The sequence below is a fragment of the Lissotriton helveticus genome, chromosome 12 (assembly GCF_964261635.1).
Source record: "Lissotriton helveticus chromosome 12, aLisHel1.1, whole genome shotgun sequence".
Taxonomy (NCBI): Eukaryota; Metazoa; Chordata; class Amphibia; order Caudata; family Salamandridae; genus Lissotriton; species Lissotriton helveticus.
The window spans coordinates 630,279,817-630,292,023 of record NC_136073.1 but is presented as its reverse complement, the minus strand read 5'-3'; the positions used below and the strand labels follow the sequence as shown (position 1 = coordinate 630,292,023).

Below are 12,207 nucleotides of genomic sequence, written 5' to 3'. Positions count from 1 at the left end.
ATAGTTCTGGGGCTCCTACAGATGCAAGATTTTCAAGGCACAAGGATTCAGTGTTTTTTTGTCCTCAACTTTGCTCCTACTGTACATTGATTTATGCGATTCATCACAGCCGCTAAGATAGGGTTGGCAAAATTCTTACCTTGACACACCCTAGAGCTGCACAGCCTGCAATACGTATTGGCAGCTCTTCATCCTCCAACTGTTCCAGGAAACACACCAAGGCCTGCAAAATGTACCATGAAAAAGAAATGCAAAAATATCAATTAAGCTGAAAAGCCACAAAAATAGTTTTTTTTAAACTGCACCTAAGTAGTATTAGGTGTTAACTGGCCACTGGCCTGCAAGCCCTTTATCTGGCAACAACATTTGGCAGCTACAAAAAGCATGTATATTATCATCACAAAATACTTTATTCAGTCCAATATTGGCCATTTAAGTCACAGAAAGTAAATTTATATATCACATTAAAATACATAGATGTTAAAAAAACGGAATTTAACATATTATGAAAAAAACACAGCATCTCTATCATAGATATTCTCCCCCATAAAAGTTCAATAGTGTTAAAAAGCGTAAATTACAACAGTGACAGCCTGGCCCAGGTGCTTTCTCACATTAATTGAGCACTCCTTATAACGTACTGTTGTCTACAGTACCTAGTATTTGCCTCCTTAATAACTGAAAACAAAACCCTATTTCTAATACAGGAACAGAATTTGCAAAAATACAAAGTGCGCCATAGTCTGTGGGGAATTTTTGGGGGCATAATTTCCTTATTGATGGTTTTTGTTAAACTTACAAAAGATACATTCATCCTGGTTATGTACAAACAGAGATAATCCAAGAGTAACATTCAACATTCAGAACAATCTTGTGCAACATCATATCTTATTATATAGGGCAATGGACATGGATTAAAGTCTCATTCGCTCATAACAGATACGCCAAGGGACAATAGAGCATCCATAGGCAAAACAGTGACCAGTAAATAAAAAGCATGAAATACTTCAAAAAAGGAGCTAAAACAGACCCTAAAAATTATAGATTAATTACACCTTTAGATGTTGAAGGAAAAGCTTATGCCAGCACCTTATTGAATGAATTAAATAGTTGGATCAAAGAGAATGAAATCTTTCCCCCCTACCAGACCGGATTCCGCAAAGGCTGCTCCACAATTGACAATATCGTGGCCATGTTGTATTTGAACCAGCACGCTAACTGCAAAAATAATAAACCAATCTTTGCATGCTTCATTGACTACTCAGCGGCCTTTGATGGAGTGCCTCGACACAAGCTTTGGAATAAGTTGCGCAACTGGCATATCCCAGTAGGTCTTCTTAGCGCCATCATTTCATTGTAAAGAGAAGCTAGCAGATAATACCACAACGAAGAAGTATTGGACAAACCGTGGCCTAAAACAGGGATGTGTCCTTGCCCCCACATTGTTATTTATATACAGCTGACCTGGGGAAGAAGCTTCAAAATGCTTGTCTTGTAACTCCGAAAATTGGAACCAACAAACTGCAAATATTACAGTATGCAGATGACTTGGTGGTAATGGATCACACAAAAATCGGGCTACAAAGGGGCCTAGATGCCCTCAATAACTACAATGAAAGAAATTAACTTATAATAAATGCTCAAAAAACTAAAGTAGTTATTTTTGGACGCTACCCAAAAAAGGCTCTTTTGAAATGGCATGTGGGCAAAGAAATCATCGTCACAGCAAAATCCTATAATTACCTAGGTTGCTGGCTAAGTGAAACCGGTAAAGCAACAATACATCTACATAAAATGAAGGCTAAAGCACATTCAACAATTTATGCCTTATGCAAACTAAATGAGATAATGCAAAGCCCAATAACTGATCCGATTAGGAAAGTAATACAAGCAAAAATCAGGGCAGTTGCTGGTTATGCACAGCAGGCATTCCCGGGTAAAATGGAATTAATGTTAGACAAAGCACAATCCCAGGCCTACAAACGCATTTTCAAACTGCCCAAACACACACGCAACAGCCTAATTCGTCTAGAATTTGGTCTGAAGCAACAAAGTAAAGAATGCTTGGGAACGCATGTGAAATACTACTACCAAGTCCTAACAGCTCCAGCCAGAAGCCTAAAGAGCATGCTGAAGCCGATTTATGGGGGGTCCATTAACCCGTGGCATCGTTACACAGAGGAAGCAGTGGAAACGCTGGGATTAGCAACGGGAAATTGGGATCAGGGAATGGTAAACTATCTGGCCATCAAAAATTCAATCAATAAACAATGTTATCAACTGTCGCACCAAAGTGATCTAGCAGAACACGCAACAGGAAGAGGCTCACCTTGGCTGATAAAAATCGTTTGCCGGGAGTAAAATCCAGCCATATCTGAAGCAAGCTCTGGGAAGGAAAGCACTAAAAACATTGTATGGGCCAGACTGGTGCCCCTCCCCATTAAAGAATTAAATCCCGGGTGGAGATCTCTAGAACATAGAATCAGATGCAGAATCTGTGATTTTAAATTTGAATCTTTGCTACACTTGATTTGTTGTTGCCCCGGTCTGTTGCAGTCCCTTAGGATCCTTTTAAAACAAATATGGCTCCGCAACGGGGTACAGACAGTGAAAGAAGCAACTTCGGTTGTCTTTTCCTGTACTTTTGGGAGATACATGGCTGAGTTGCGTCTTAGGCTTATGGAATAAGAGGGGCCAGGCATCATAAAAGACAACTTGGTCTGTTAAACAAGTATTCTTCAACAAGGCTGAACCGACAACGAACTGACAACCATTTTCAGATTTTTAAATGTATATAATATATCTTCTTACTCGGTATTTACACGGTTGTAAGTAAACCCATTGTTTTTTTATTTTACAAGAATGTCTTTTTTAAACAATTGTTTCAATTTGCTTTTAAAATCACATGTAAGTTATATTGCAGATGGTTTTAAGTAACTGTGCAATACAAAATAAAATAAATATGAATACGATACAGTACACTTGCAATAGTTATGGGCTGTGATAATCGTAATTTATCCATGTAAGTGTGCAGAGAGGTGAAGTGACGGAGGGAATATACCAACGGTTGGCAGAACATATAGGTCATCAGTAATGACTGTTCATAGGCTGTGTCTTTTGAGCTACTGTGTCAGAGCATGATCATCAGCTTTGTCTTGCTCCCGGGTTAGAAAGTTTCTAATGGCATCCATATATCCCTGGGTCTAGAGGTAAGTGGCAGTAATTCGGCATATGTAAGTAAGTGATCTTTACAGTATATTAAGTCTTGTAGCCAATCTTTGAATTTCAGTGCCCATCCCCTTCCCCATCGACACGCAATACGCCTTTTAGCTAAAAGGAGACAAAGTGATACATATCTTCGATATGTCGCTTCTACTTCTCCTGTATGTCCCAACACCGCTACCAATGGCATGAGTATAAGTGTTTTTCTATCATTAGTGTTAATGCCTATTGATCTTCCTCCTATAAATCTGAATCTGAGGACATGACCATGCGAGATGGCACACCTTGCGCACCTGTCATCTGGGCAGAGGTTATAGGGGTATCATTTTGCAGGTGTGTAATAAAGCCTATGTAAGAATTTATAATGGATGATGCGCAGCTGCTGCTTGATGCTATTGGTCCTGTCTGTTGGTAGCAGTAAAGCTACTATCCATCAGTAAGGGGGGTCCCCAACTCCAGATCCCAGCTCTTTTGAGTTCCCCCGCCAACAGCCAATGTACGATTGTTCTTTTGCTCATTTGTATTTATGACAATTAATAAATACAAAAAACGACATTTAAACGCAACATTAGACTTTGGGATTCGTTTTCCCCAGGAACCTGTATATATACATGAGGCACAATCCGCTCACAGTTTAAAAAACATGAAAAAAAAATCCAAAGGCGATGGCTGCTTGTCAGCGAACAAAGTTTTGAGATCTATGAATAGGCCATCTCTGTACAGGTCTCTCCAGGTGGCGATGCCCGTCCTGAGTAGCATCTTTTGCATGCAAGTTCCTGGGCGATTGAAGCTGATGCCTGATAGAATAATGGAGGAACGATGAATAGAATAGAGGGTTGTTTGCCTTTTTGACAAGTTTGTCCCAAGCTGCATTAGTAAGTAGATAAGTAAATGTATTACTTGGTTAATAAAAACCTGAACAATTTTCACATAAAAAGTATAGTTCAACTAAATCCGTAATTAAAAGATCGAAGAGCGTATCATAAAACATTAATTCCTAGTCAATATCAAACAGTAAAAAGACAAAACTTCCAATTTGTGGTCGGGCATAAAGTGTTCGTCTCGCACTGATTAGGTATACACATTTTCAGCTTGATTCAATCAGTGTGCAAAACGAGTTACTTGGGTACGGGCATATTAGACTAGTGTCCTAGGTGCATTACTAGCTTAAGTTGTCAAACAAGATTCAGTCTTACTTGGCAGCTTGACAAATACAACCTCTAACGGCTGATTCAATGTGCAGAATTTATCAAGGTAAGTACGACTCTGTTATTGACCTCAAACTTAAAAAAAAAATCATTTTAACGAAATGAGCCTATTGCGATCACATAAAGTGCCTGGTGCATTATAATGGCTGACTGTAAGACTCTTGGTTTGTTGAAACACTAGAACAATAAAATAAAGGTTTTAAGATTATGTATTTACCATAAAAAGAATAGAAAGGGGGATAGTGTGCGAAGGGGCCTGTTTCAAAAAGTACCAAATCCAGGTTTGAAACTCTGTAGACGTAAGATACAGTGCTGTACTCAGTTGATCTATGCACAGACAAAAAGGAGATTTTACTGTTGGGCATTGTGCTCTGGCTTGCGGTGTCGGGTCCTGATCATTCCAATATCGCAAGTGGCTGTGCCAGAGCCCCAATGTGGGGAGGGTGAGGCTTAGAATTCCCAACAACCGGGGAGAGTATGTTCCTGGTTTTAATATGGGCGTTCGGGGATAGGGGGGGGGCAGGAAGGTGAACGGTTTGCTGGTAGGGTTTGTGGTTGAAGGCCCTTGTTCTAAGTACATAAGGGTCACTGAGCAGCATCACTGTGAGGTTCTTTTGGTTGCTGTGATTGCTGGTCACTTATTCTAAAAACAATTTCCCTTACTGTCTCCATAAATCGTGCAGAGCGACACACCAGCTGTACATCGTCACCTCCAAGGCATGCCTTCACTGCTTGTCTGCAGGATCTTCTCCCCTTGTTTTTGTAGATGGGTTTCAGTAACAGTCGACGTTCAAGTTGCAGGTCCGCGCAGCTATATAATAGGTGTACAATGCTCTCTTCCCCTTTCCCACATAAGCGGCAGTTGGTCGATGTCAGTACTCGTTTCCAAGGAGGGTGGTGCGGCAAGATTGGCAGAATGCCGATTCGAAAGAGAAGATATTTTTCTTTCGTTCTCCTGTTAAATCCAGCGCTTAGATAGGATTGTGGGAAAGGTTTGGCGTAGCTCTGCAGGAGGTAATCATCCATGGGCCCTTTCTTTGAGCGCTGCCTTGTCTTCCGCTGTAGACAGCCTTTTCACTGTCTTGTTTACTAGTTGTTTAAAGGTGTTATGAGTCCCCGAGGCTTCCCAGAGGTCCAAAGGTCATAGATTAGTGGTTCCCAAACTTTTTCGACCAGTGGCTCCCTTTATCTATTGGCAGTAGCCCGCGGGTTCCCATTATGTCATTTTATTTTTTGGGTGGCGGGGATGTAAACCCGGCCTCTGGAGTACTTCCATTTTTTTCCTCTTTTGTCCGGTCATTGGTCACTTTGTAGTATCATCATGTTAGGTGTATGGTGTTCAACTTTACCCTGTAACTAGCTGCTCAGTCAGGGTTCTGTGTGGAATGCGGGTATGATTGACATGAGTGGAATGTTTGGGTGCCTGGTGTGAGTATTGTCGGTTGGAAGATGGGCTGAGCAGCTAGCAGGCTGCTCCTGGTGGGGCTTGAGAAAAAAAGGGGGAGTAACAAGGTCCTGATCCCTTATTGGCCGTGTTATTGAGTCAGAGTATGCGAGGTATTTGTCCTTGACAGTGGGTAACCCCATCCCACTGGGAAAAAGTGAGAGATCCAAGGTAAGTCAGGACAAATAAAGAATATTAAGGTTGAATCACAGAAGACATTTCCAGACTCGATCGCTTGTTTGAGATATTTTTTATGCTGATGAGAAAACTCCTAAATAGGAGATTATTCCGAAAAGGTAGCCAACACGTGTTTCGCCCCCTTACATGGCCATCCGGCCAGGGGCTTCATCAGGGCTGTGTATTTACATATACAGAGAGTGCAGTGATTGTAATGTGAGAATGTGAAGGAGACATAAACATACAAAATAGGACAGATTGTGCAGTGTGAAACATAGAAAGGTCATCATTATGTACATATATACAAGCAGAATTGCAGAGTATCAAATGTGTAATGTCTATATTAGGTACACATTGTTAATCAAATTGACATATTGCACACCGTTATGGATGACATATATATGTTGATAACGTGGTTTTTAAAGTGGGCCATGGTGTATATATTATACGCAAATCAATGGCCAAAGGTAGAACGTATGATAGGTTCACAATCATTATTTTCAGGTAGGCAGGAAGGTCGGCATGTAATGTGTGGTTTGCAAACATTTATAAAAGCGAAATACATTGCATAATTACGGGTAAAATCAAAAAAGTGTGAAAGAAAAAAATATTTACATGTTTTCATCCCAGGTCAATCCAAAGGTCCACAGGGAATGGGAAAAGAAAGAGAAAAATGACGTAAGGTAGGGTCCAGTAATCAGGGTAGTGGTGGAAAGAACGGATGGACGCAGGTATAAAGTATATTATAGTTAGTGAAGTCATAGCCTGCACGTCCTGTGAATATGGTATTCAGGTGGGTGATGAGATCAGTTAAAATCTTTTCAGCGGTGCATAATTCACGAATCCCTGGAGATGCGTGGGGATTTGGGGAGTGAGGGAATTGAGTTCTCAACTATGGCGAGGTGATGTCCGTGTAATTTAAGTAAGACGGCGTGACCATGTAGGCGTGAGGGGCAAGTGCATTGGCGGGCGCTTACCGTTGGTATATATAATGGGTCAAAGCCTGTCCTGGCAATTCCGACTAAGGATCCTAAAGCTGGATGACAAAAATACTGGAACAGAAATAAGTATGTGGTGGTCTTCTAAGCGTGGGGCCGGTGTCCCTATGTAAGACGTGTCATCGCTTACCTCTAATCACAGCATAAATGCCTGGCAAGTACAAGTCTCCGAAACGATAGTCAGGAGCTGCGCTGTAGCGGGAGCCCGTGTATAATAGACCATGGTGGCTAGTACTTCCGGTTAAGGAAGGGGGGTGCTGGTTCCTGTTTGGAGAACAGAAACTCTGAGCTCCATCTTAGAATGGTGAAGGCCCTGTATGTATAGTGTGGTATAATTGAAGGGATGTCATCCGTTTTTTTTACAATGGATTTCTGCACTATAACGGGCAACTCGAATGGGTTAGAATTAAATATAGGTGAATGTTCCAAAATGAAATTTAAGGCTATGCCATCATCATTGCGTAAGGTTTTATAACTCCAGATGTCCTGATAGTCCAGGTTGTGAATAGTTAATTGACCAGTGGGAGGACAGGTGGGGGACGGGTGGGGGACGGGGAGGGGGAGAACGTTAAGTTAGAAAGCAAATGTCTTATGATAGAGAAATCCAGAAGCAAAATAAGACATTTAGGCAATACAAATATTCTCATAAATAATTTGAGGATTAATAAAGTTTGTTGGGTACAGGTGTTCAAACTTCCAGTGTCATTGTTCACCAAGTGCTGGATGCGTCAAACTTTTTTTGACTACAAATCATTAAGTTACCATCTGTACTGACACACGGCAGGTGGTCTCAAGGGAGGGTGTCATTACAGATAAGACGGATCAGTACAATTCTTTAGTACCATTCTTTATGTAGGTGTCAATGTATAAGGAGTGGTACAGGTCAATTCCTCGGTGTCATTCATCGCCTATCCAAACATGCATTTCAGCGTCTTTATTCAGGCCCAGTTTTACCGTGTTATAGGAGAGGATGAGTTCGCTTCTCCTTAGTCTGAGTTCACGGTTACCTCCTCGTTTGGTTTGATGTATCATTTCCACACCAAAGAACAAGAACTCCTTCTTGTGCGGGTGTTCCTGATGAAAATAATCAGTCAAAGGATGACCTGTGGTATGTTTATGGATATTTCTGTAGTGCTCTTGGATGCAAATTTGTAATGGTCAAATGGTGCTGCCAATGTAGGCCTTGTTGCAGGGACAGAATATGACGTAGATTACGAATTTACTGTTACAGTCAATCCATTCTGTGATGGCGAAGTTTTTTCTTGAGGCATTTGTACTTGGGTTGTTTTACTTGTGCTGAGTTTACATATGTTACAGTTACGGCAAGTGTGGAAACCTGCAGGTCTGGTTAGGAATGTGGTTGTTTGTTTCCTTTTGTCTGTGAATTCAGAACGGCACAGCATTCTTTTCAAGTTCGGGGCTCGTCGGAAAGTCATTTCAGGATGCCCTGTAAGATGTTCATTGAGGCTGGGAGTGTGTTGAAGTAGATGCCAGTGGCGTTTCAAGATTTTTCTTATGTGTTGGTGTCCATTGTGGAAATTGGTGGGGCTGTTCTTATAGATCTTAACAACTCAGTAAATATCTTAAAGCTCTCAACTATCTGCCTGGAATTAATTTGTTACACACTTACTTACCAAGACATCCAATGGTTGTTCAAAAAACACAGGGGTTTCTGCATCACAGACAGACTGTGCTAAAGTGGCATGTACACAAAACCCCAACAGTAAATAAAGAAGCCAGTTAGGGTTGCCACCTGATCAGTTTTCTACCAGCACCACGAGTAGTTTTAAGTCCCAACCAGTGTTCCCTGTTATGCGCTCGCGCGCACCTTGCTTACCCCCGAGCGCGCAGAGTCCCGAGGGAAGCGAGCACACATCCTGTGAGTGCTTTCGCGCCGCCGCTTTTAAAATGCGAGCGGCACGAAAACGGTAATTCCGGCTGTGGCTGCGGGCTCTTTGTGGCCCTTTGTGATAACAGTTGTTAATTTCAGCCCCGTCTTGCGCTGCAATTAACAAACATTTTCCCAACCGCGCTCCCATAACAGAAGACATTTAGCAAGTCCAAAAGCACGGACTTGCTAAATGTCTTCTCTTAAGGGAGCACGGTTGGGGGCTGATTGTGAGCCATTGTGAAAATGCAGCGCATGACGGGGCTGCAATTAACAAATGTTTTCACAAAGGGCCACATGCCACATGGTTTGTGATGCAAGAGGGGAGGGTTGAGGATGAGGTCAGGAGACAGACATGGGCAGATAGCAAGAGGGAAAAAATACAATCGATTTCGCAGGGACAGTGCAGGTGAAAACTAAAAAACAATAACAAAACAATAACAGAAAGCAGTGTGAGATGACATCTATTTCCAGTAGGTGGTGATTAAGTACTGTTTTTAGCGGTTATTTTCCCAGTCTAAAAAAGTGTCGGACTACTTCGCTCAGTCAGGAAGCTAAAGAAAAATACAAATTAGGAAGTAGAGTAGGTAGTCTGCCTATTGCATTGCTAACTCGTACACTGAATAAAAGCCCTGGACTTGTCACAGCACATGGCAGCGGAGAAGCCCCTTTCTGGAGGTAAAGTTAAAATACTTGCTGTGCTTGCCTTGCTTTTAGATAACTTGTATGGGGGCTTTCCAAGAGTTATTGTTTTCGTAATTTAGATAGTGCTTCCAACCTAAATTTGCTCCTGCTAAGAGGTCCTAGGTGTAACAGGATGCATAAGATTACCTCAAGATACCTCAAGATATGCCTAAAGGTTATACCTTTATTAGTGAGTGGCAGGGGTAAGATTTAAAATTGAAACGGCCGTGTGTACTTGGTGGACTTGGACAACACTCCACATGCTCCACGTATCCATTGAAAATCATTCGGGCATAACTCCCCACCCGTTCCTATACTCATATACTGGTATAGTGCACTCTCAAAGTACATGAAGTTAACCTAACCATGTGGTAGTGTATCGCGATTGAAATATTGACCAATACAAATATCACATTAACGAAATCGGTTATGACTTTATTATCAATGTAAGTATGGATTCACTGTTTTCCCTCCACATCGACATACCTTGATATAGCAATAATCGATAACGCATAGAGGATATTTCTGCAGATTGATATTTCTACGGGGCGTAGTGACCTCTCGTCAAAATGCTTAAAAAACAGTGACTAAATAGGATGGATGATAAGCCGTGAACAAATTTGTCTCTCATAATGATACGTACAGAGCCATCAAATCACAACTCTTATGTATATGGAGCAACGAACTCTGCAATAACGTGTCTATCATAAAAACACAAGGGCACTCGGGCTGAAATGTATGAAGTTTAGTTTGTTAGTACACTATCAATTGTTAAATAGTAGTGCTGCTAAGAAGACAATTAAGTGGCAGGAAAGTTTTCTTTTCCTGAAACCAAATATGGTAATCAGTTCCAAAATGTTGCCTACAGATTAGCTTACATTATCGATTAATGATATAAAACAAAAGAAAGGAGGGGGTAAACCAATGTCTACTTTTATTCAGAGCGCACTGGCTGACTGTTTGAAATATCTTAATTGGGGACATAGTCTGGCGAACATTTCTTGGTAACATATTGTCAAAGTGCAATGTATGCGAGTGTGACGGGGGTCTAGCGACTTCTGTCCCTGCAGAGTGGTCAGACGTCGTCCCTAGTGCCTTGGACTGTTCCGCCGAACCACCTATTGTTCTTTGGAGTTTGGCCAGCGGCAGCCTAATCTTGTTTCGTGGCACACCTTATGGGTGCTGGTAACTGCTGAAAAATTGCACAGCACTTCCTTTGCGCGCTGTTTCTGGGCTCATCCTACTCACTCCCTCAAGGACTGGCTCTGGCAGTTGTAGTAACGCTTTAACGTGTGCCCGCAATGGGGCAACGCCGACTTCCAATTCTTAGAGATAGATTATCTTTGAGAATAACACCGCCAAGCACGTAAATTGTATACCCCTGCTTTCATCTCTTCCCTGGGAACATCCCCCCCGTTGGCAAAATCTTGGTGCCTTCCCCATAACTATTTCAGTAGTGTCCACCACCTGGGTGAAAGGGCCCTCTGGTGAATGACGTCACAATAGTCTCATCACCCCTGCTGATATCATTAACAGATCTGGAATGCCAGTTGGTTATTGTTGGCAATGTAGGTCTGGGTCAAAGAGAACATTTGTTTTCTGTACACTGAATGGCTTCTTTAAATATGGATTTCTGAAGACACGTCTTCGCAAAACACAACGAAGTAAATTAATACCAGACACATTTTTTTCTTGATATCCGTAATTATTTTAAATTAAGGGGTATTCATTGTCATCAAAAAAGTAACTGATTCAGTCAAACCGGAACGTTTTCTGATTACTTCTCAGGCAAAGTGTTCTAGTTGTAGTTTTCATAATATCAAGTCCCACAGTGAAAATTATGGTATGAAGATTATTTACTCATTCCGCTTCCTTCAGGCGAATTCCCTCTGCCTTCCCTGTTTTCATGCAGAAGATGACCCTTTCAGTTTCACTTTCGCATCCATCCAGGAACCAGTCATCCGAACGACCTCCAAATCTTTATTTTGATGATAAGAGAGAGCAGCTTTCCAGAGGAGCGAAAATTGGCATCAGGGGAAGTATGTATTTATCTGCCTCAGTGGGGTTCATGTCAGTACCACTCCTCCTCCTTTAAGACTTTTCCTTCACCAGAGCGAGGAAAGGGGTTTGAGGGAATAAAATAACCGTGGCACAGTGCGGGCACGGAGTGAGCAGCATACTACCGCCGCCAGCTCAGCACTCGCACTGCAGTGTCATGAACCCATAATCCTTAATCATGCTGCAGCACATGTCGGGTAATTGTCTGTTACATTGTAGCGCCTTACAGCTGAGCTGCAGACTCGCCCACGAGCCTACCAGAAGTAGGGCGCACAGCGCGCCAGCCACTCCAGACCAGCTTTCTGTTTAATCAGACATTATTGGTGCAGGATTAGTTAGCCTGAGGAGGCCCTATTATGCGTGACTTAGCATTTCAGTGCAATGATGCAGACCACCACACTGAAATGCGTTAGTATCACGCCTGATGCTTGATACTTGGCAGTACTGCTTTTGGACTTGCTAAATTTCTTCTCTTAAGGGAGCGCAGTTGGGGGTTGATTGTGAGCCATTGTGAAAATGTTTGTTAAT

The 12,207-nt window shown here is 41.9% G+C and overlaps 1 protein-coding gene across 3 annotated transcripts in view; it reads right to left on the bottom strand.

Annotated features, from left to right (window-relative positions):
- RIPOR1 (RHO family interacting cell polarization regulator 1) overlaps nt 1–12,207 on the bottom strand; it is a 1,634,668-nt gene that overhangs the window by 127,680 nt on the left and 1,494,781 nt on the right. For all 3 annotated transcript variants that reach the window (XM_078671049.1, XM_078671050.1, XM_078671048.1), the window contains exon 20: nt 140–223. In XM_078671049.1, the coding sequence (XP_078527175.1) occupies nt 140–223 (84 nt within the window). The remainder of the gene's footprint in view (nt 1–139; nt 224–12,207) is intronic.